Genomic DNA, 25014 nt, shown 5'->3' with positions numbered 1-25014 from the left:
GGCTTTTCTGGCAATTGTGCAATGCAGTGATGAGCTACCTTGGTTCAAAGTCCCAAAAATACCCACAGGAAGCAGCTGCCTAGAATGGTTACCACTCTAATTCTGGCAAACAGTTGGCCAAGGAAAATGAGCAGAGCTAGTGTTTATTATTGGTTGGCATCACAAATTATAGCACCTTTCATACCTTTTTACATCTTTTAACTACTTTTTCTTGCCAAGCCACCATAGGCCTATTCCTGTCAATTTTCAGCTGGAACAATGACATGTTCTCTGGATGCAAATTTTTACAAGTCTGCAAAATAATTTCCTGCAGATTGAACACTGGAATCATCTATTCAACTGTGTTCCCAAGTGTATAATTACTAATTCCCACTCCAAGTTTCTGTCAACTAAGGAAAAAGACCGCAAAAAGACCACCAGTTTCCTATGACACCACCATCTCTATGAACAGTCCTGACCTCTCTGTCTGTGTTTGTGATTTAGCCCCTTGTCTTTTTACTCTAATCTAGATATTTAAAGTATGACTTGTGTTCATAATAATCCATGGGACCACTCGCTACAGCAATGAGTTCATTGAGCATGCCTGTAAATCCCTAATCCAGTTAGCGCAATGGCAGTTACAGGCAAGTATTTGCTTTAATTCAAACCACATACACCGATATAATTCGTGTGTGTGACCACTTGTTATTATATCTACAAAAGAGGTGGTGCGAGTACAGTTCGCAGTAAAGAGTAAAGATGCCTGCATTTATGAGAAATACAGGTATACTTTTTTAAATAAACTAAACATTTCCTAACATATCACAGTCTTTAAGAGAGTGTGGAAGTGTGTTTCTGAAGATGTCAACTCAGGTTAACAACTCAGGCGTCAGCCCCAATTGATGCTCAATGAATCACCGAATTTCCAGCTCCATCTCACACACTGAAAGGGAGAATCATGAGAAGCAAAACAGCAAAGGAGGCGGCTGTTGAGTTAAAAGTTAACAACTCATAACCATGAGCATGAACCACCAATGGTGTATTTGAAATATGAAGCCATTGCTGACTTGTATGTTTGGATCGATGTGTGTACATGGCTGCGAGACAGAGTGCGCTGCCTGTTCGTACGATGGCAAGAGAAAAAGAGACAGTGGAGAGAGAGAGACGGAGAGTGGAAGTTTGTCACCTCGAAAATCAGTGAAGAACAGTCCCAGCCTCTGCCCACTGAAGCGATTCATGAACCTATCTATTGGCTCTGCGTGCGTGCGCTGGCGTGCGCACTTACAGACACAACGGTGCCAATAGGGCTTTATGAGCATGTTTAAGCTGTCCATCTGAGATAGGCTCTCATTACAGGGTAAATGAACCAAACAAACCGATAGCAATCAACTGAGGACCTCAACTCATGAACTGCCAATGGGAAGTGGCAGAGTTCCCACAGGGCAAAGAGTACTAATAATGTCCTAACTCATAAAGCTATATGCGGTTTGGATGAAACAATTTACCAAATAGTGTATGCTAAAATGCCAATTGCATGTCCTGAATATCACAGCGTAACTGTAATGCAGCTGGTCACTTTTATGGCACAATAAGCCCTGCAAGAGACAAAACATTCAACACGACAAACAATAAGGATAATGGACAAGAAAAAAGAACAGGATTGGAGGAAAAATGGCATAAAGTAAGGAAAGTAAGTTCGAAAAACACAACATGGAGAGCAAGCAAGGCGGAAACTTTGAAAAGCAATGGCGTTAAACCGATCCAGCTTAAAACCTGCTGTTCAACCGTTGAGATATCTGAATTCACTGTTCCATAAAAATGCGCTTAATAGGCTAGTAGAAGGCTGGATGCTAGGTGGTTTAGAATTAGCACAATACATGGTGCACAATAAAGCATCAGAGGTGACGTGCCCTGAGGTTAGTATACAGGATATCTTGAGCGCCAATCAAAGGGAGTTTGTGCCATCAGTGCAAGTCAGAGGTCAGAGGAAGCTCTGCTCTCTTGGCCTGCAGTCTCTCTGAACTTTAATTTAGGTAGGGGACGGGGATGCCTGACTGAAAGTCTGCCAGTGTAATTTCCTGTGGGAAGCGACCTTTGCCTTTGTTCGTAGAGGATAGCATCTGCCTCTGTATTTCTCATTTCTACTTCAAACCATTACTATTTAACATCATTTTTCTTTCTCCTTTACAAATTTAGCTTCCATCCCATTCTGGGATCATCTATGTAGTTTCTCCTCCTTTTTTAACTCTCGCCATTTGTGTTTGCTTGAAACTGCACGAAAAAAAAAAGTAGCCTCGACTAAACGCAGTCAACATTCTTGCGCTGCTCAAAGTGAATGGATTTTGAAAATTGTATGAGACTCAATGCTCTCAGGGGGAAGCAACACACTTCTTCACAGATGAAAGACTGGCATCTTCTTGAGAAGCCCTCTAGGGCCTCTTTACAGTCCAAATCCTTCTCAGCACTACCCTTTAACGCCCCTGAGAAACCTTCTGCTTCAGTGAGAAACATCTCTGAGTATGAGAATTCACATGGGGGAACCTCTACTTGCCAAGCTGATCTGACCTTAGATTATGAAACCATGAGTTGGTTCTTTTCATATATCAAAGATTTAAGAGAGTGAGCAAGAATTACAACTACAACGTATGTACTTTATAGTTAAGAATAGACTATGAAAGCCTTCCTAACCTTGTGTTTCCCATCTTTTTTATAGAAAAAAGCCAAACAAAGAAATACATATGATCTCGTGTTTATGAGCTGAAACTGGCAACCTAAAAGATTAGATCAACCCTGGTCAGTAGACAAACCACATTTCCTTTTTTTCTTACCTTCAGGTGGGATGGTGAAAACCTCTTTCGGGATGTAGAGCTTATCTTCCGCTGTTCGGGCCCAGTCCTTCATGCCCCTCCGGCCCTTCATGGGGAAGTTGATATCGCTGGAAACTGCTGACACTGGTTCTCTCTGAATGGTTACCACTGGACAAATGACAAATGAAAACAAAACCCACATGAAAACTCACTTAGGCATGACACTGGGAAAATAAACAAAGAGTGCTGGTTAAAAGACAAAAATCAGACAAAAACAATAAAGAAAACTTCACAAAAAAATACACTGTTAAAAATTGACGTGCTGGTCATGTGTTTACAGATTGAAATCAATACTTGGATACAAAAAAATCTAAATCATCGATCATGCATAGTACAAATAAAACCCTCCCAACTGAATTCTAACTGTGATGAAATACATTACTGTGCAGATGTCTTGAGCCATTTTGCTTCTACAGAGCAAGAATTCCTTGAAATACTCATTTTCAGCTCGGTCCTTTTACCTGAGCATATATAGAGGAACACTTATTTTTTGTCTGTTAAACCACTTAACACTGACCATCATTCAAAAATAAAAAGAGTATCTAACTCAAGAAATGAACCAGAGTTGTGTCTACACATAAAAGAGAACCCATTTTAAATTCTTTAGGCACTTTGCTACCAGCAGCTCATCATTTGTTCCAATTTCTGTAGCCGAATCTATGAAAAATGGCAGCAATAATACAGTTTGACTTTAATAAAATAGTACTTTTACAACCAGCAAGGTGATTCCCAAAAACCTATCTACCAAATGCTTGCCATTTCTCAGGATGAAGTGCCAAGTGTCCTAACTGGGTAAGTGGACTACAAAAGAAGAACTGACTGGCCTAAAAATACTGGCAGCCACCAATGCTACCCCTCAGCTTCCCAGTAGATACTCCTCTAGTATAAATCTAAAAAACTATAAAAGCAATTTCACAAAATATATATAAATATCTTTGAAAGTTGATGTGCTGGTCATATGTAGTTAAATTCTGAATTATTGGAATTTTTAGAAACTTTTGGAAACTTTTCTAACAATCATAGGTGATTGTCAGAAAAGTTCACGTCTGAAATTCACCTTGAGGTCACTGGGATCCAAACTCATCTGAGAGTTTTAGTAGATGCACCTATGGTATGAATGTCAAAATCAGGGGTAAAAACTATCTACAGAAAAAATTACCAGTATCTGAAAGTCATGTTCTTCAAAAATAAGAAAAGAAAATCCAGCAAAGACCTGACACAGGACCTGAGAGATACATCTGGACCTCTGGTTGATTCATCAACTATATATGTTAAGCTGCTCAAGACTTTTGTGCAGTACTGTAAGTCGTCCGGATGTTTGCGTACAAAAAATCTTTCATCTGCTCCTGTGAAGCCGTGTGATCTGACAGCAATGAGTGGGCCTTACTGAGGTTGTTGGTAACCACTAGAAAACTCTGAAAAGGCTTCTGGGCCTCTCCAATGAGGTGAATGAAATCTTCCAATATCCTCATCAGCAAAGCAGCACCGGGAGCGATCTGTGGACAGCACGATGATAGAAAGATGAACGGAAGGATGTCATAAGTGCAATTATAACCCACAGCCAACCATCTTCTATGAGACACGTCTCAACCACTGATACCTTTTTACTCACTGCATTACCTCAACTACCGAATGTGTTCCTGGGCTGTAAATCCTAATCACATGGTTTATAATATTATATTTGGCTTTTTTTCTTAAAATTATTATATCCAGATGGCAAGCAAACACAATTCGCTGCAGGGGTACCACATTGGGTCCCATACAAAGCTTGCACAAAGACGCACAGGATATTGTGCATTTTTAAAACTCAAAGAAACATTAATAATAGGTAGAATCAAACCCATTTTCCATCACCACACATAAACATTTACAAAAAGATCTATTTATGACACTTGGTGATGCAGACAGTCAGTTGTGATGATAAGGAGGTGCACAGAAGCGCACACGAGGACATAAAGTACCAGACATTCACATAAATGCAGAGCCTTACCTGGTGAGCGTCCTCCCATTTTTCTAAATTTTCAATGTCCAACATGTGGCTGACAATCTGGAAGAATTTCTAGATAAAAAGAAATAAAAAAGGATGTGCTCAGTTGTTGAAGCCAGACCATCAGGCAGCTATTTCCTGGATATCAAATAACTACTGATAACCTTGCTGTGGTTAGCACTGCAGCAATACTGCCTCTTATTCTCAATCATGTCTGGTTCATTCATTTGCTGTACACAGGCATATTGTAAGTCATAAATAATAACGTCTGTGAAATGATCGACTGAGACGGGAACATTTTGCTCGCTTACAGGCACTGGAAAAAGAAAAATGCTGCTAAAAAAAAAAACTGCCCTGTGAGGCCATAGCAACTGTGCAGCTGTAGTTAATTGTTATGCACACCCTGTGCAGTAGAAAGTGAAGCTGCGGATGGAATAAATTTTGTTGTAAGTGACTGTGTGTGTGTGTTTGTGTGAGATTTATTTATTTATTTATGTATTTATGTCATGGTTGGTGACTTTAGAAGGCTCCGGGCGAATGGCGAGACGTTTTTCCTACCTGCACGTCGTCGGGAGCTGGGATGTAGGTTGCTCTTTTGAAGGTGTCCGTCACATTTCGCAGGATCTCCGTGGAAAAGAGAAGGTCGCCACTGTAGTAGCTCCTTCTCTGCAAGAGCTCCAGGAGACTCCGTACGATCTGAGACATGCCCTCCCCAGCCAGGGTCCTCTGACCCTTCGCGAGATGCTCTCGTAACTAAAATGCATTAAAAAAAGGAGATTTTTAGAAGTGTTTTATCCTGTCTCATGATTACGGGTAAACCCTTTGCTGTTGCACATGGTGTTACTCAAACTACGTAGCAGAAAAACAGAAATAGCACACCCGAGATTGTGTTTTTGACAAAGAAATCACAGGAATGTTTTGGATATGAGCCGACGGGGATATTTCAAGACGGGAGTATATATGTACATGGTTGGATTTTTGTCTTTTTTTTGTGTATGTGTGTGTGTGTGTGTGTTTGCTTGTGCTTAAAATAGGCAAGCAAATCGAAGCCTTGCAGCACTTTCAGACAGAAACTGGATCTCATCACTTCAGAGAAAGAGATACAAAAAGATAGTCTGTGCGTGTGAGGCAAAGAGAAAGAGAGTGAGGGAGGAAGAGAAAGAAGCTGGGGGAACAGAACATCACAGCAATCACAGAAAATTAATTACTGACTCCTGGTATTAATGAAAGGTTGGAACAGAAGCTAACAGTGCAATCAGCTCTGTCATGCACGATCCCTGACCCCCATCTCCTTCCGCCATCATCGAGGAGATGGAAAAGGTTGAAGTTCACGGAGCAGGAAAACAGTTTCACTGATGAACACATTCATTAGCTCTCTTCATTAATTGATAAGTGTGAGCACAAAGCTCTGGAAAAGCTAATTAGAGATAGCAGCGAGTCTTGGGTAAAAACACTCTGCAATTTTGAGAAAACCTTTTTTTAGGGTAGTTAAAGAGAGGTACATTAGAGATAAAAACAAAAACAAAAGAGAAGAACAGATAGAGAAGAACTTGAAAAACATGTTTCACTAAGCAGAAGAAGCAACTCGAGTGCATCTGGAAAGTATTCACAGCGCTTCACTTGTTCCACATTTTGTCATATTACAGCATTATTGCATTAAATTCATTTTGTCCCTTAAAATTCTACACACAATACCCCATAATGCCAAAGTGAAAAAAGGTTTGCTTGAAATTCTTGCAAATTTATTAGAAATAACAAACTAAAATATAACATAAGTATTCGTACCCTTTTCCCAATACTTAATAATTACAGCTTTAAGTCTTTTAGAGTATGGTGCTACAAGCCTGGCACACCATTCATTGCAGAACCTCTCAAGTTCCATCAGGTTGGATGGGGAGAATCGGCACACATCTTCAGAGATGTTCAGTTGGGTTCAAGTCCAGGCTTTGGCTGTTATCTTAGCTGTGTGCTGTCCTGTTGGAACTTGAACCTTCGTTCAAATCTGAGGTCCAGAGTGCTCTTGAACGTCTCTGTAGATTGCTTTCCCTCTACCCTCCTGAGCTACAGCCACCTCCATGGAGGTGGCTGTAGCTCAGGAGGGTAGAGCAGTCATCTACTGATCAGTCATCTACTGCTGCTGGTGGTTCGATTCCTGGCTTCCCCTAGTCTGCATGCCAAATATCCTTGGGCAAGATACTAACCCCAAATTGCTCTCCCATGCATCCATCGGAGTATGAATGTGTATGAATGTCAGTTAAAAAGCACCTAGGAAAAATGTGCTTGTGCGAATGGGTGTGAATGGGTGAATGCACAAAGTTGTATAAAGCCCTTTGAGTGCTCAGAAGAGAAGAAAAGCGCTATATAAGAACCAGTCCATTTACCCTTTCTGTTCCTGGTGCTGAAAAACATCCCCACAGCATGCCACCACCACCATGCTTCACTGTAGGGATGTTATTGACGTGGTGATGAGCAGTGCCTGGTTTTCTCCAGATGTGACACTTTCAATCTTTGTTTATCAGACCAGAACATGCACTGTACAACTATGGGACGTTATACAGACACGTGTGGGCCTTTTCAAATCATGTCCAATCAACTGAATTTACCACAGATGGACTCCAGTCAAGTTGCAGAAACATTTAACAGATGATCAGTGGAAACAGGATACTCAGTTTCGAGTGTAAGGAAAAGTCTGTGAATACTTCTGAACTTTTGCTACTTTTGTTTTAGTGAATTTCCAAAAAAATTCAAGCAGAATTTTTTCACTTTGTCATTATGGGGAATTGTGCAGAATTTTGAAGTGAAAAAATGAATGTAATCCAGTCTGGAATAAGGCTGTAACATGACAAAGTGCTTTGAATACTTTCCGGATGCACTGTAACTGGCTTAAATTGGTACATCTTTTTAGCTTTTTTTTTCTCTTGTCCATCATAATTATTTTTTTATCAATTGTTTGTTTTATTGTAATCATTTGACATTACTTACAGATAAATGTAAATATCTATATTCAAGTGAGACGCATCTGGCGAAGCTCGGAGGACCCCAGAAAGCAACTCCATTATTGTCCAGCATACAACGACGACTAGCAGATCCTAGAAAGAGTTGAGAGAGACGCACGTAGTTAATACAGAATGCAACAAACACCAAACATTATCTACACCACACTCTGAATATGGTATGCTTTTTCAAACTTCCAAAAACCAATATGGCCACAAAACACATAAATATGTTATTTGTATTCTGACGCCGAGAAGTAGGCCAATTCATCACACGGACAGGAGTAATACAGAGGGCGTCTGCTCAATGTATTTTAATAGCTATACGGAAATATCGGAATGCATAATTTTGCTACTAATGAAAAAGCTAAAACCCAAGGTCACCTCTATTCATGTGCTGAAGTGAAATATTATGCAGGATTGTAAAAACTACAAAATATTTTGTTTGTAGCAGTATTTGGCAATTTACACCTTCTGGTGATTTTAGGCTGGCAGGCACAAGGCAAACTAGTGAAAGCTGCCAAAGTACCTTTTGAAAAATAAATATAAACAAGTCCTTTACGCCCTCTTTTTTTTGTCATTGCCATGGTAACTGAGATAAGTTAAAGAATGTTAATTTGATCTTAAATAAGACTATTATATTTAATTAAGGCTCAGCATTAGCGGACTAACTCGTTCAGACATGTTTTGCCGTCCCTAAAAAGATGTGGAAAAATGTCTTTATGCAGCAGACCTCTCGAACCACACCTGCACTCGACTTGCACGTGTCAAAGTTTATACTCCTCTTTGGCAACAATCGGGCAACTCTCAGTTTAGACTGAAATAACAGTGATATGGTTTGACTGCATTCAAATGAGACATGAGTGCTGTATAAATTAAAGGAACTAAAAATGTTACGACTGCCTCTTTCTATCAAAACTCAAAAGAGCAATGGCATTTATTATTGCTGAGGCATAAGTACACCCACTAGAGCAAATTTATTTCAAACATAGGGATGCAAGCAGAGCAATTTATTCTGATTAGCCTATAATCTTGTCTATTTTACCATATTTTTCATATGATTGTCATTCTGTTGCAGTGAATTTGCCAGACACTTGACACCTGACAGTCAACTGCTCCTTTGTCTGCACTAAAGGCCTGTTGAAGTTAAAAGCTCACTGGTTTGCAACTGAATAACTAACCAAACAAATCACAAGAGCACAACTTGTTCCTCTCTTGGGCTTTTGTTGGACATATTCAGCTACATACACATTGTTACGTTCATGTCATCTAATGTTAATAATCTTCCAAACTACTATGCTGTCTATCAGCTGGAGTTTATGGGATCGGCGTCAACTGCAGCGGATTTTTAGGAATATAGCCAACTTTCATTTATTTATGTGAACTAGTCCTTTAAATAGTCCAGCTGTCCCACTTAGTATTTAATAATGAAAAAAGATCCAACTTTTTAGTTATACTATAGTACATATTACTCCTTTCAAACGTCCTCTTTTCTCTTATATTGAATAAGAAAGGCAGTGGCTTGCAAAAGTATTCGGCCCCCTTGAACTTTTCCACATTTTGTCACATTACAGCCACAAACATGAATCAATGTTATTGGAATTCCACGTGAAAGACCAACACAAAGTGGTGTACACGTGAGAAGTGGAACAAAAATCATACATGATTCCAAACATTTTTTACAAATAAATAACTGCAAAGTGGGGTGTGCGTAATTATTCAGCCCTCTGAGTCAATACTTTGTAGAACCACCTTTTGCTGCAATTACAGCTGCCAGTCTTTTAGGGAATGTCTCTACCAGCTTTGCACATCTAGAGACTGAAATCCTTGCCCATTCTTCTTTGCAAAACAGCTCCAGCTCAGTCAGATTAGATGGACAGCGTTTGTGAACAGCAGTTTTCAGATCTTGCCACAGATTCCCGATTGGATTTAGATCTGGACTTTGACTGGGCCATTCTAACACATGGATATGTTTGGTTTTAAACCACTCCATTGTTGCCCTGGCTTTATGTTTAGGGTTGTCGTCCTGCTGGAAGGTGAACCTCCGCCCCAGTCTCAAGTCTTCTGCAGACTCCAAGAGGTTTTCTTCCAAGATTGCCCTGTATTTGGCTCCATCCATCTTCCCATCAACTCTGACCAGCTTCCCTGTCCCTGCTGAAGAGAAGCACCCCCAGAGCATGATGCTGCCACCACCATATTTGACAGTGGGGATGGTGTGTTCAGAGTGATGTGCAGTGTTAGTTTCCCGCCACACATATCGTTTTGCATTTTGGCAAAAAAGTTCCATTTTGGTCTCATCTGACCAGAGCACCTTCTTCCACATGTTTGCTGCATTCCCCACATGGCTTGTGGCAAACTGCAAACGGGACTTCTTATGGTTTTCTGTTAACAATGGCTTTCTTCTTGCCACTCTTCCATAAAGGCCAACTTTGTGCAGTGCACGACTAATAGTTGTCCTATGGACAGATTCCCCCACCTGAGCTGTAGATCTCTGCAGCTCGTCCAGAGTCACCATGGGCCTCTTGGCTGCATTTCTGATCAGCGCTCTCCTTGTTCGGCCTGTGAGTTTAGGTGGACGGCCTTGTCTTGGTAGGTTTACAGTTGTGCCATACTCCTTTCATTTCTGAATGATGGCTTGAACAGTGCTCCGTGGGACGTTCAAGGCTTGAGAAATCTTTTTTTGGCCTAAGGCTGCTTTAAATTTCTGAATAACTTTATCCCTGACCTGTCTGGTGTGTTCTTTGGACTTCATGGTGTTGTTGCTCCCAATATTCACTTAGACAACCTCTGAGGCCGTCACAGAGCAGCTGTATTTGTACTGACATTAGATTACACACAGGTGCACTCTATTTAGTCATTAGCACTCATCAGGCAATATCTGTGGGCAACTGACTGCACTCAGACCAAAGGGGGCTGAATAATTACGCACACCCCACTTTGCAGTTATTTATTTGTAAAAAATGTTTGGAATCATGTATGATTTTTGTTCCACTTCTCACGTGCACACCACTTTGTATTGGTCTTTCATGTGGAATTCCAATAAAATTGATTCATGTTTGTGGCTGTAATGTGACAAAATGTGGAAAAGTTCAAGGGGGCTGAATACTTTTGCAAGCCACTGTAAAATCACTCAGCTTTAAGTCTGCCTTAACCATGTTAAAGTCTGTATTTACATAATTTCCTCAAGGATTAATATAATATTCTGATTCACATGATTCACAGACACCTGTATGCATGAAGTGATTTATGATGTTTCATTAGTGTACATATATACGGCTTGTACTTTATGTATTTAGTGCTCTGTTGATGGATAAGATTGGTACACTGTTTCAAGTGCTTTGACATGTCAGCGTGGCTAGAAAAACATCGAATGAACATGCGTACAAAACATCACATCACACTATAGAAACTTCTGAGATGGTACAATCTTTGGTCTTTGGTCCAGCTGGTTCAATACCTCTGTTTAGAATCACTCCAAGTACAAACCACTTTAGGTCTGCCTCATTTCATTAGGTTTTGCATTGTTTAATGCTGCTTTAAGCCTACACTGACCTCAATTTAACTGAAAAGCACCTCCTTCAAAGAACTGCAAAGTTTGCAGATAATTGTTTCTAGAACATGAATTCTGACAAATCGTTTAACCCAGAGAGAGCTGAACCCTAGAGTTTCATCAGCAGTGAGCTGGTACAAAGATCCTTTCTTTCTGCTCATCTAGCTGTGGCTCAACCAGCTGGGCAACACATCACAGCTTGACCAGCAACAACCGCTAAATCTGTGTGTGCTCATTTGTGCAGTAACTCTGAAGAACCAGAAGAAAGCTTGCTTCTGTAACACCTGCAAAGCTGTGACACATCTCCAGAGCAGCTTGATGAAAAATCTGGAACATCAATATAAGCAAAGAAGCAGCTGATCAGAAAAGAAAAACGAGGAACACAGGAGATTCATCACTCGTCATCGACATTCTCCTTATCAAAAACATGACAGATAACGCAGGACAATTCACTTCCTCCAGTTGTGGATGGAGGATTGGTTTCCCCCTGAGCACGTCAAAGAGCAGATGTTTGAGCTGTATGAATCCTGGACTAGAAAGACGTCAGATGTCTTCCAGAAAGCTTTACCAATAACGAGAGGACCAGATCCAGGATTATCAGCGGTGTATCTCAGAGCCTCATCCATCCATTTGGGATGTTGAATGTTCTTTATTTCTGACTTCTAGGAGAAAAACGTAAATGCTGCTCTGACCCCTGAAAAGAGTCTGGATATCTGGTATGCCATTGGAGATCAGAGACTTGTCTCCAATAAAGAAGACCTTAAAGCTGAAATTCAAAGCCTTAAACTGACTCAGTATTAGCCTCTCCATCCTGTGAAGCCAGATCTGATCGCAGGCAGAACTCAGGCTGACATCTGGTTGAGGAGAACTGTCCTGATGACGTTCAAGGCGCTTTGGTTGACTGTAGCCACAATTATTTTGTAAATGAGCCCTTTTTTATTAGTCTAATAATGGTTTTGTGACAACTCATCTGTATTTATTTGTAAAAAGATCAAATATGACTTACCAATCCCCTTACTTTGCATCATCATGCACACAACTGCCTCACAAACAGGTCTGTGTAAACCTGGTCAATCAAGAGAATGAGCTATTTTGACTTATAGACCTGTGACGATGGTGAATTTGGAACAAGCCAGATGTTAAGACTAAAAATACAAGTTAACCTTTTTTTTCTTTTTTTTTTTAAATCACAAAAAGCTGACTTTGAAGTTTCTCCTTATTTTTCCATGACATTTCTCCAGGCAGTGAGCAACCTTGAGAAAGAAGGTACAAGTATATGTCTCATAGCACATGCATAGAGAGTTGCAAGCCCTGTGTTACAGTATAAGCTTTAGCAGATATTGCTTTGACTGTAGCTCTGCCTTTCCTAATCAGGAAGTGCTACTGTATGTACATGAGGCTCACAAACTTCCAAAGTTAATTATCACAGAGATTTTTTTTCCATTAAGTAGCCAGTCTCTGTTCTTCTGCTGCAACTTTACCATTGCTAAAAACAACATGCCCACATGTTCGTGATGCTAACAAACCTCTGTTGCTCCTACTGGAGATTTCTTTAAGCTTCTCGCTTGGACATTTTTGTAACAGTTCTGGTACTTGAGTTGTGTAAAGAAACTTGTGATTGCAATATGCTTTTTTTTTTTCCCCTTGTCACGATGCTGCTTGGCAGCCTGTTGCACAGCTCCCAAATCTTAACCAGCTCGTATTACTGCCTGGACTGAGCCATGTAATCCTGGTGAAGCTACAGAGGAAATGACAGTGGTTTCATTGGTGATTGGGCAATAATGAGGACAACCTAGGCGATCTGATTTGAGCCCTTGACGTGCCACACTCAAACTTCCCACACCACAGCGTGACCGTACCTCACTTCAGGACTTTTTAGGTGGACAGGAATGTTATTCTGAGCTGAGATGAAACGTGGGGGCATTGCACCAGTTATGATTGAAATGTGGTGTAATCCCACACATGTTGGTGCAAGGAGGTGTTTCTGAATTGCTTTTTCTTGGATTATATCCACATTGTCACTGTTCTGTTTTAATCTGGTTTAAAGCAACACATTGTCTGGATTCCTCCATCACCTGATGAAGAGGTGCTCTGCTGCCACAAGGACAGACACGTGAAATCTTTACCACCTCATCTCTATACAACATTTATCTTAACCTGTTTGTTTTATAATATTTGGATTTCATTTTACTGAATAACTTTTTTCACTGTTTTGGTTGCTGTGACATAATTTCACAAAATTTCTTCTTCTTTGAGCTGAGTGCATTATTAGCTAAAAGCATGCAATGTGACTGACCAGTAGCATTCGTTGGACATTTGTTGTAGACAGTTTCTCCAGCTGAGGCTCTCTTCCATGACATCGAGAGGAGATGCTCGTCTTTGCATATCTCATGAGGCGCTATAGAAGAAAGTGAGAAACACATAGAAAAAAAGCGAAATGAAGTCAAGCCTAGTAGGAGAACAGAAAAAAAAAAAAAAACCACGCACACAAACACGCACTCGCACGCACACACACGCCGAACCAGAAGAAATAAAAAAAAAGGGAGACAGACAGAAGCAAAGCACAAAAAAAAAACACGATTCAAATCAATGTTCTCCTGCAGCAGCTCCCAATCTTATTCCCTTGTACATTCTCAGAGCTCTCTGTCGGTGTCATTGCCTCAGTACAGTATCTCATTCCCTCTTCATCTTACCCCCTCTTTTTATTCATCTGTTTTCCACCCCTCCCTCTCTTTCATAACCATGATGAAAAAACAGGCAGGGGGAGGGGGAGCTGGGTGCTCTGAAGATATTCCGAGGGGGCACACTAGGGTTGGCAGAGGCAGATGCAGAGAGATGAAGAGGGATGGAGAGCGAAGAGCGAAGAAGGAGAAAATGTGTGATGTTCCCCCTGCAATGCCAACAGACAAGATCCTCGTCTAGTGTAAAAAAGCTTTAGAGCTACTAAAAACAAAGAGGTCATGATGGAGGCTCCACTCAAAAGTTCATCATTTGCAACTCGTCAAGTGCTAACACAAGTGACACGCACTGAAAATATACTTGCATACATATATATATATATATATATATATATATATATATATATATATATATATATATATATATATATATATATATATATATATATATATATATATACCAACACACACGCACAGCTTCAGTCAGGAGTCGTACTTATTAAAAACCACAGTGTTTCCTGCAATGGCTGACACTGACAAATAGCACCAAGCGGACCGTTGAACATCCTGCCCTCCACCGGGGAGAGAAACATAGAAGGAAATAAAGTAAGTGAGAGACAACGAGTAAGGGAGATTAGTGCTTTGAAAAAAATGTTAAACAGGAGAGATATAAGGAGAAAGCAAATAACTCACAGATAAACAGAGGATAAAAAGAAGGCAATACAAGGGAAAAATGCAAAATCAATGAAGAGGTGAAGACGGACGGGTATGTGAACTGACATGAAGACAGGCAAAGGACAGAAAAGGATGTGAAGAGCTCTAAAAGTGCGAAGGTAGCTTTTGGGTATGCTGTTAATCTCTTGGAATTGCTTCCATTCTGCTCGATAGGTAGTGTGCAAGTGCAATTTTGGCACACACACGCAGTCTTTTAAACTTCAAAAATACCACGAAATCATCGTAAAAACAAAGGAAAAATGTGAAATACAAAAACTAGGGCATGAAAAGGTTATACAGATTATACTGAAGCCCTCTGTCTGTAACGCACACTCAAGCTACTGACCAGGGCACTTTTTCTCATTACACGACCGGACCTCCTCTCCTAAACCATCACAGGGGTAGCCTTGCAATCCAGTGCCCTCGCACATCCTGATGCGCCGCTGCCATCCAGAGTCACACGTCTTGCTGCAGAGACTCCAGTGGTTCCAGCTGCCCCAGTTACCTCCACCTAACGCAAGAGGAAGAGCACCACCAGTGAAGATGGAAGTACCGGAATGCATTGCAAAAGAAAAAAAAAAGAAAAAGAAATGACAGTTATGAATGAAGTAGTAAATTTAACTTACAAGTCTAAAGCTTTTTTATTAGTGTGAGAAATTAAGTCAATACTAGCCCATTCTCGGGCCCAGGCTCATTAAACACCCTAGTATTTTTGTTCTCTGGGGCCCCTGTCGAAACAGACTCATAAGCCAAATTAGGTCCCAACCCAATAATTACTCATGTGTGGAATATGAATCAGAAAAACAACCATGTGGATGCCTTTAGATAATGCATGTTCTGTGTTTGCATAATGCCATCTGAGAGCATGTGACTGTGAATACTAATTTGTGTTACCGGAGCACGAAGGGTTGGTGCATTCTCTGCTCTCCTGATGGGGGCCTTTGCATTCAGCCCAGCCGTGCACCGATGGGCTACAGCGCCTCTGCCTCTGCTCGGTCCCTGTGTCACAAGTCACGCTGCATTTCGACCAAGGCCCCCAGTCTGACCACTGGCCCTCCACTGGAGCGGGAGACAGATCCGAGAAGATAAAGAGACACGGGAGCATGCACGAGGGTGAAGGGATGAAGATTTTTAAAGAGGGATCAGAAGTGAAAAAAAAAAAGAGATGGAAAAAAAGACAATGATTGTCAGTGAAAAGGAAGGTACAGAGGAAGAGAGGGAGGAAAAAGACAAGGCAGATAAAGTGAGCACGCTGAATAGAATATACAATGAGTTAGGATGAACAGCAAATAAATTACAGAAGCTATTTGGCGTCCCATAAATAGCAACAAACAAACACAGTGCACCTCCCATTTTAATGGACATTTTAAATATTTCAATCTGTTACAAAAAAACCAAAAAAAAGCTGAATGCAATTTCTTCCACTCTTTGTTTTAAAAGAGTTCACACAAAGTGCATTTGGTTGGATTTTCACACACAGTATTATTAAAAAGAGAATCCTATTGACTGGTGTTTGTGCGGAAACAGATAGAAATAATACTAATTCAAACACAATGAAGTACTGCCTGTCGGACAGCTTAACCGAAGCCTGACGACACGCATCGATGTAATCAAAGCCCCTGCTGTCCATTCTAATGGGTGCTAGAAAAGGAAGTGTTGCTTGGGAGTAATTGAGTTGTCAGATGAAATATTCAAATACAATAAAATGACATTAACCAAATCCCAAACAAGCAGATACGATTTTTTTGGCACGACATCATCTTCAAAGAGAGCTATAGATTCAACTTTGAAGATCTGTGTTGCAGAAAAAAATAAATAAATAAAACACTTTTTTGATTAGAAACCTTTGTAATAAAACGAAAAAGAACTGACAGAGGACCCAATTACTAGCCTCTAGCCATGTTCCTTTATGTTTCTGAACGCAGAGACACTTGTCAAAGCGCTACAATTTCAGAAACTTCAATCACAAAAGCAACTGCCAAAATCTTCTCTGACAATATGCTAGTTTTTAGCTGTTTAACAAAAGGTTGTGTTCAACTGTATTATTACTGCAGTTAAATTGTCCTAAACAGATAATATCTGGGCATTTGTTTTACCTGCAGCAGCAGCAGCAGCATGAAAGAGCCAATTTAACTAGGTTTTTATTGTTACACTGTCACATTAATTCTGTTTGGTTTACGCCGCATTTAATTGCACGGAATAGTCAATTGCTATTTTCTAAACAAATGCTTTACCACTTCTTTCACGCAAGCACACACAATCCTGAAAAATAATAATTGAAATGGAGTAATAAATCAATGCCTCCTTTTGTTGGCGTCAGTGTCACTTATGTAAAACAATAATGTGTTGCCTCCAGCTGGAATTATTGAAGGACCTGAGCTGTGCTTTTGCACAAATTTGAATTCTTAATGATGTGTAATGATTTAACTGCTGCCTGCTAAAACTGTCACATTAATTGGTTTTTGAGACAATTTTGGACACTAAAATAAACCGTTAAGGTTAAACTGACATTATCAGCTAAGAAATTAGATAAGGAGTGCGCACTATCAAACAAGGCGGTATCCAGGAGACAGACAGTCGCATTAGCATTCATACTCAGGTGGCGTTTCTGGCCACATAACTAAATCTAATATTTTCTTTTAGCTCTGTTTCACTCCCTACAGATTACATAAGGATACAGAATAAAACACGGTCCCAAGCAACCACATTTAGCCTTGGGAAAGTACACTGCATAGCTTTTTCAGAGCTCTTCTGACTAAACTGCACTCTAGTACCAATGCTTATTAGTATGTAGAAAATGATCTAAACAGAAAATGAAAAAGTAGCTTTAAAATATATCATATTTAATGACAGATTTAGTCAGCTCTAGTAAAACATTATACGTTATAGTTCAAGAGTTTGTTTGGTGAGCATTAGTTAACAGGGGCCGATAAACGATTCAAGAATAAGAAGGCTCCGAACTCAAGACGGTTAAACCAGTTTTTGTTTAAGAGAAAACTTAACAAAGATCTTTTTAAAATTCTATCTTTAGTCACTTTTTTACTAGTAGTGTGTCACAGTAGCATAAAATCTATAAAAAATTCCAAAGATAACATTTTTGCACCAGCAGGGCGATTCAGTCATTATATGAAAACATACACATCTCGGTATGGTGTAAGGAGCTTGGAAAGAAATGGAACACTTGGAACACCTTACGCTCTGCTTCAGCGTAAACTCCACTTTTTATAATTATTTGAACATTACAAGCTCTTGAGACTATGATGACTGGGATAATTGAGAACCTTAACAGACATATCTCGGTATGGTGCACAGCGTGTCCTTAAAAAAATGAGGTAACTAAACAAGTGGAGGATGAAATAAGAAGTGTCAAGAAGCTTTCAATGAGATACACTGAATTTCAGCAGAACTGGACTAAAAATCAGTGGTCTTATAGAATGAAGTTCCGTTTAGTTCATTGTCAATAAACTTAGGACGAGGGGAGAAATGGGAGCACTGATTATCTATAACCATGTTTAAAACACAGTGGCAACTCTGTCATGGTTTTTGGCTGCATTACAGTCAGTAATTTTGGGGGTCTTGTAAAAACAAAAAGCTGATTGAATTAGGAAAGCAGAAAAGTATGGTCAGATTTTGAACCACCATCAACTATTCCTGGATGCTACCTAAAGAAATTACAAGAACGCTTGGCTAACAGAGTTCAGACTCTACTGAATAATAAAGGTGGCCATGCAAAATACTGACTTTCAAGCTCATTATAATTTTATAAACTCTGTTTGTTCCATGTATTTTTGTACATGCTTCAATAAATTGCTCCACATATTTCTCATTCTCCTAACAAAATATAAAGAAATGTCTCACTGTATAAAGCTTCTATAATATCTGATAGGCAGAAAACGTATTTTTAACTACTGCAGCGGACAAGTAGATATATCTATCTGTTGTGTATGGACTTCTTCTGTCTCTGTATTTACACGAATTACAATTCGAAGTGAGAACTCTTTGCTCGAAATGATATATTGAGTCACACATTCTACACTCCGGGGCATTAAGCAGCAGAGAAAGTGAAGTACAGTGCTGTAAATGTATTTGTCTGGCTATCCCAAGTGAGAAGGCATTGCCAGCTCTCCTTGGTAAAGTGGTCAATCACGCCAGGCGACACTTGTACTGTGTTCCAACGGGCGTGGGTCTGCATTGTGTCGTGGAGATGACATAAAGGAAATAAAGTGTGACCTAGAAAAGCATTGCAAATGTGATGTTTTTAGAAGTTGCTCTGATTAATGGAAGTGTTACCTTTCTAAAACAACATTTGAAAAAAGAAAATGACACAAACACCAACACATTTTCAGACCGTTGTTAAGGTTCGGTCGAGTTAGGGAAGAGAAGAAAGCAAGCCCAAGTCGAAGTAGGTGTCAAAAATAGTGATCTTTATTACACTCTGTGCACAAGAGTGGGAAAAGACAATTTGCAATCGAATCCTCTCGTCAACTGAAGCATCAGTCTCCTTATATTGCCTTTATGACATCACAGTTGGATCTTTACTGGAAATGATCTCAAATGATAACAATTCCCCGCCTATCCCAAAGTTTTCCCTTATATAGACATCAACTGCTACTCTTAAGAGAAAAACAAGTGTGTATTACATTGTGCATTTTGTGAAAGTGTATTTATCAGAAAAACTGTCCTCGGATGACCCTCCTATTATTACTAAGTGTGTAGGTGACCGTGCGTGTGTTACACAAGTGCGTGCATGTAAGTAGAGGCCGGCGTACGTGCAAAACCACACGCAGGCCTGCCAGGGCCCAACAGGACTCGTGGGTCTGTATGGTGTGACTGCTCTGGTCTAACTTGCAACAACTTTATATAAACAGTCTGTGCGGATTAATATAAACAGTCAGTGTGCATTAATATTTGCTCAAAGTAACACAGATGTAATTAAAAGATTATACTGTCAACAGATTCAACAATGGTAAAGGAATAATCAATAATAACTGATTGTGAGAATACAAAATAAAATATCTCCTGATCACACTCCTCCTCTTTGGCCTTTTGAAAAAAGGCCAACATTCAGAGATATTGTGTCACTCCTCCGTCCAGGCGGCTTCTCGCAACGGCATCATATGTTCCGGACCAGCTGACCCAGCTGAACCAGAAGCTATGGCCCTGCTCACCAGATTACCCAACACCTGCCTCACCAGAGGAATGAGACAACACCCGATCAGCAACAAACCTAGAAAAACTAGAAGAGAAAACATGGCAGAGATGAACAATCCCTTATATTGCCCAAAAACAGATGTGAACCAATCTCCCAGCCTTGAGTTCACGCCTGATTGCTCATGCATGGTCCTAGATAACGTTTTCAAATTTTCCAGCGCCCGCGTGACTGTTCCGTCCGGAGCTGTATTGTTAGGAATAAAAGTGCAACATAAATCTCCGAACATCGCGCACACGCCTCCCTTCTCGGCCAATAACATGTCCAGCGCCATGCGATTTTGGATTCCCATTAACGACGTCGGACCTAATTGTTCTGCAAGACCTTCCACCGCGTCCCTGGTGAGATTAGAGAGTCTCAACCCATTATAATGAACATAATTAATGCGATCAACATTTTTATTTGGAGTCACCCACAGAAACACACTTTCAAACCCGGCCGCTATCTGATCAACTAACTTATACTCATCTGGAACTCCTCGGGGAACTCCTATTGAGTCTATCCAGGTTGGCGAGTCCCGTCTTGGATCATACTTGTGGATAGCTCCTGTGGCCCTCCTCCGTCTGGCTGTAGACACATTCGCACCTTGCTGTGGAATTGTCTCTAGCCTACTGCCTATGAGCATCAAAGGTGCAGCTAAGCGCACCAGAGCACACGTTCCCACACTCCCCAAGGGAACCTGCACCAAAAGGGTGTACTCCCCACAATAATAATATAGCCCACCTCTCGCCCAGGTGCCTATAATTGTGCTTGGGTCACTTACATCATTGGTAGTCCTACCTGTAATTGTCCTCTGGCACCAGCTTGGATTAATCCTTCCTAGCCTAAATCTCACTCTGTCTGTAGAAAACTCAAAACATGTATAATTATCTCGTTTTGGTGTGAATGAACCTGGTTGTGTGCGTTTATCAATTGGCGGATATAAACCTGACAACGTGGTGCAGTTACCTGTGTCCACCGCCTCTCTAGTTAATCTCAACATGCAATTATATCCCCACTCATCCTCTGGATACAGAGGAGCGGGTTCAGTAAACAAATGTGGTCGAGCGGTAGCACAAGCAACACAATCAACCACTTTCTGCTCCTTAGCATTTTGAGCCACCCAATCTAACCAAAGATTCCTATCTCCAAAACCTGTGGCACGCTCTATCAACTCCTGAGGTTTTAACCTAGTATAATCAGTGGCAACAAACCATTTTTCTTCTGGATCCTCGTAAGTTACTGTCTCTACGGGATCTGTTTGCACCGTGAGATTCAGTGCTGAGTCATTTCCCAGCGGTTTAGACCTGGGATTAAATAAATTCACCCGAATTAACCCGAATGGATCTGTCCCTACTTTATCTACCCCTACTACTAAATAAAACGCACCTCCATCAAACCCAGGTTCAGGGAGTTCACTCCATGGTCCTAGGGAAAGAGTAATAGGGTTATTTGTAACAGAATAATCTCTCTGAATAGCTATTCCTTCAAGGGCCGGTGGCACCGTTGGCTGCCATCCTACCCCTGTCCACGCGACCACATCCTGCCAAGAACACCACTGATCCGTTACATAGGTGTAGATGTCACTATCCCATGATGGGCCCCACACCGACTTAGGGTAACACATCATTGGATGATAACAAACCCACACATTATATGTTCTCCAGCTATTCCCGTCACCCGAGCATTTAATTACCTCACACAAATCGAATGTGAACGCTGTTGTAGATCCATTAACATACCCAAACTCGACTCCGCCACTGGCTTTGAGACACCCATCATCCCCACCTGAACCAACCGCACGCTTGACTTTTTTCGACGATTTGATCGGTTCGGGCTCAGGAGCAGATAGACCTCTGTGTCTGGGCAATTCACCTGTCTGCCAAAAAACAAAGAAACACGTTATAACACTTATTAACCCCAACACCCCCGTTATTTTCCAATTTTCCCACAATTTCATGATGACTGTTCCCAGGCTCGTTTACTTTTACTCTATACTAAAAAGATAAAGTTACAAAAAGAGTATAAGGTTATGAGTATAAAAATATGCGAGTAACATACAAAACTATTACGATTCCTTCAAACTATCAAATGCTTTAGACTAGAGCCCTAGCCTATTTAAGAGCCTGTACTGGATTCCTCCTTGGCGCGTGACGCTCCTCTCCTTTCTTTGCCTCACTCCTTGGCGCGTGACGCGCCAAGGAGGAATCCAGTACAGGCTCTTAAATAGGCTAGGGCTCTAGTCTAAAGCATTTGATAAAATACTGACTTTCAAGCTCATTATAATTTTATAAACTCTGTTTGTTCCATGTATTTTTGTACATGCTTCAATAAATTGCTCCACATATTTCTCATTCTCCTAACAAAATATAAAGAAATGTCTCACTGTATAAAGCTTCTATAATATCTGATAGGCAGAAAACGTATTTTTAACTACTGCAGCGGACAAGTAGATATATCTATCTGTTGTGTATGGACTTCTTCTGTCTCTGTATTTACACGAATTACAATTCGAAGTGAGAACTCTTTGCTCGAAATGATATATTGAGTCACACATTCTACACTCCGGGGCATTAAGCAGCAGAGAAAGTGAAGTACAGTGCTGTAAATGTATTTGTCTGGCTATCCCAAGTGAGAAGGCATTGCCAGCTCTCCTTGGTAAAGTGGTCAATCACGCCAGGCGACACTTGTACTGTGTTCCAACGGGCGTGGGTCTGCATTGTGTCGTGGAGATGACATAAAGGAAATAAAGTGTGACCTAGAAAAGCATTGCAAATGTGATGTTTTTAGAAGTTGCTCTGATTAATGGAAGTGTTACCTTTCTAAAACAACATTTGAAAAAAGAAAATGACACAAACACCAACACATTTTCAGACCGTCCATGTCTTTCTGTCGAAGTGTTACTTCTTTGTAAGGATTGCTATCGTATATATATCTCAGCATTGTGTTAACACACAAAGCACAATCAGCTTATCGGCACTGATACTAAAAAAGCTGGATGGCAGCTCTCTGTTAAGAGGGAGCTCTTGCCAAAGAGAGAAACTATCAATTTGCCTGTAATTAAGACATAGCAATTAATCCCAGCATATGTTTGGCTATGAACTGAACTGTTAACGTTGTGAAAACGAAAAGGAGGTGTCAAAGAACTTAAAGGCAATTTCCAGCCAGCTCTCTGCCTACACAGGTTTTTTTTTAGTACTTGATGTTTGCTCAAAAAGGTCTGATATGACCAAATGAATTACTTCCATGAAAATGTCTGCTGACTTTAATAATACCCCGTTGATTGTCTTCATATGATGCAACAGCTGCCACATTTACATTTGCAGTTCTGCCCACATATGTATGCACTTGTTTGATATGTAAGCTTAGCTTAGCATGTGACTGCCTAAGTGACAACCCACTGTGAAGAGGTAAGAAATTGGTTTAATATACTGTAGCATAAACACAACAGGACATGCAACAGCACATAGCGTGAGGATTAAGTATATGGTTTGCAGTGAGATCAAATTATCGAGGGAAACACACAACTATGCACCCACATGTGCACAGACATGCATGCACGCACGCACGCACACACACACACACACGCACGCACACACACACACACACACACACACACACACACACACACACACACACACACACACACACACACACACACAATCCATCAAAGCTCTATTCTGTATGCATGGTTGTTTGTGCCAAAAGGCCTATGCTGGTATTCATGATTTCAAAGGACCATTGACTTTGAACTCCCAAAAGCAGGCTGAATCTGTTGTGATAGATTCTCACATTCACATACACAAAGATTTCCTTAAGGCCTCGCAGGAAGACACCCTTTCTCCCAAACCCTCTCTTTCCATCACTGTTCCCAAAACAGCTTGGCAAAACATCCTGGAGGCCATACTTTAGATTACGATGTCTCCCTGTTCCTTCTTTTTAACTTTGCAGCCTCTTTGTCTGGCAAGGGGGACAGTTTGTTTTATTTAAATATTAACCTTGCAAAACCTCTGCTTTTGAAAATAAAGAGGGAAAAAAACGAGTAAATATCCAAAAATATTGTTTAGGATGCAGGAAAAGGTTCTGGCTCCAGCATCACTCACATAAATGTAAAGGCATATGGATTCAAAGTCCAGGGGAAAGTGATATAGAATTCTTTGCCTTAGCAGTCTTAAATAAAAAGCACTTACACTGTGATAATTGGTCAGGCTGTGAGTGATTACACACTAAGCAAACACACTCTCACTTGGACTGAAATTAATTCAGGAAGAAAAAGGTTATTATTCAGAAAGCTGACAGCATTTTTGTTATAAACTGTCTTATGTTTTAATGTCTGTGTATCCATTAATTCCTTTACTCCAACACAGAATCCATTTAAAGTCTGAAACAAAAAGCCAGAGCAAATTTAATCGCTGAAATTAATATTCCTTTTTAATGTCGGTGTTTCCAAAGTGTTTTTTCCCCTAAAGGGGACACTTGGAATAGAAAATTAAAACTGCACAGAGACAATATGCATAACCAAAGTTTACCTACAGCCTATTTTTACATATTTACGTCTCAGTTGACAAAGGTACTGGCAAAGGTACAGCCTGTAGTGTGACAAGCTACAGAAATTATTGCTCCTATCTTGTCCCACCGTTTTTTTCAGAGTGTGCTGCAATAGGGCTTCAGTTGCTGGAGAATCCGGCTTCACTCCACTGGCAACCCGATGAAGATGTTTCTACTGGACAGTCTGTGCCAGATTATCCTTAACAGCCCTATTAGCTGGGGCCGAAATGCTGTCTTAACTGTTTTTGACAAAGTGTAGTTTTAATAGATAGTTTTAGAGACAATTATAGAAGAGTTACACAGTCGGGTTGTTCGACGATCTAAACTTAGTCAGCCGTGGAAGAAGCACACCGGTCCAACACAGACTTCTAGTCTACGGTTCTATAAGTGAAAGTTTGAAAGGAAATGTGGACTTAATTCCCATGGATAACCACAGGCGTAAACAGAACTGAAATCTCTACTGAGGGGAAACTGTGAAAATGTATTTTAGCAATGTGCAAATCATTCAGT

At 40.4% G+C, this 25014-nt stretch overlaps 1 protein-coding gene across 6 annotated transcripts in view; it reads right to left on the bottom strand.

The window, feature by feature from the left end:
- The window catches only part of adgrb2 (adhesion G protein-coupled receptor B2), a 264465-nt gene that overhangs the window by 105689 nt on the left and 133762 nt on the right, over positions 1 to 25014 (bottom strand). For all 6 annotated transcript variants that reach the window (XM_026156028.1, XM_026156033.1, XM_026156032.1 and 3 more), the window contains 8 exons: positions 15663 to 15827; positions 15115 to 15279; positions 13673 to 13774; positions 7816 to 7922; positions 5392 to 5586; positions 4837 to 4905; positions 4234 to 4342; positions 2808 to 2954 (listed from right to left, as the gene is read on the bottom strand). In XM_026156028.1, coding sequence (XP_026011813.1) covers positions 2808 to 2954; positions 4234 to 4342; positions 4837 to 4905; positions 5392 to 5586; positions 7816 to 7922; positions 13673 to 13774; positions 15115 to 15279; positions 15663 to 15827 — 1059 coding nt within the window. The remainder of the gene's footprint in view (positions 1 to 2807; positions 2955 to 4233; positions 4343 to 4836; positions 4906 to 5391; positions 5587 to 7815; positions 7923 to 13672; positions 13775 to 15114; positions 15280 to 15662; positions 15828 to 25014) is intronic.

Source organism: Astatotilapia calliptera, chromosome 22 (genome assembly GCF_900246225.1).
Source record: "Astatotilapia calliptera chromosome 22, fAstCal1.2, whole genome shotgun sequence".
In the NCBI taxonomy this organism is placed as follows: domain Eukaryota; kingdom Metazoa; phylum Chordata; class Actinopteri; order Cichliformes; family Cichlidae; genus Astatotilapia; species Astatotilapia calliptera.
This window is presented reverse-complemented; position numbering and strand designations above follow the sequence as displayed.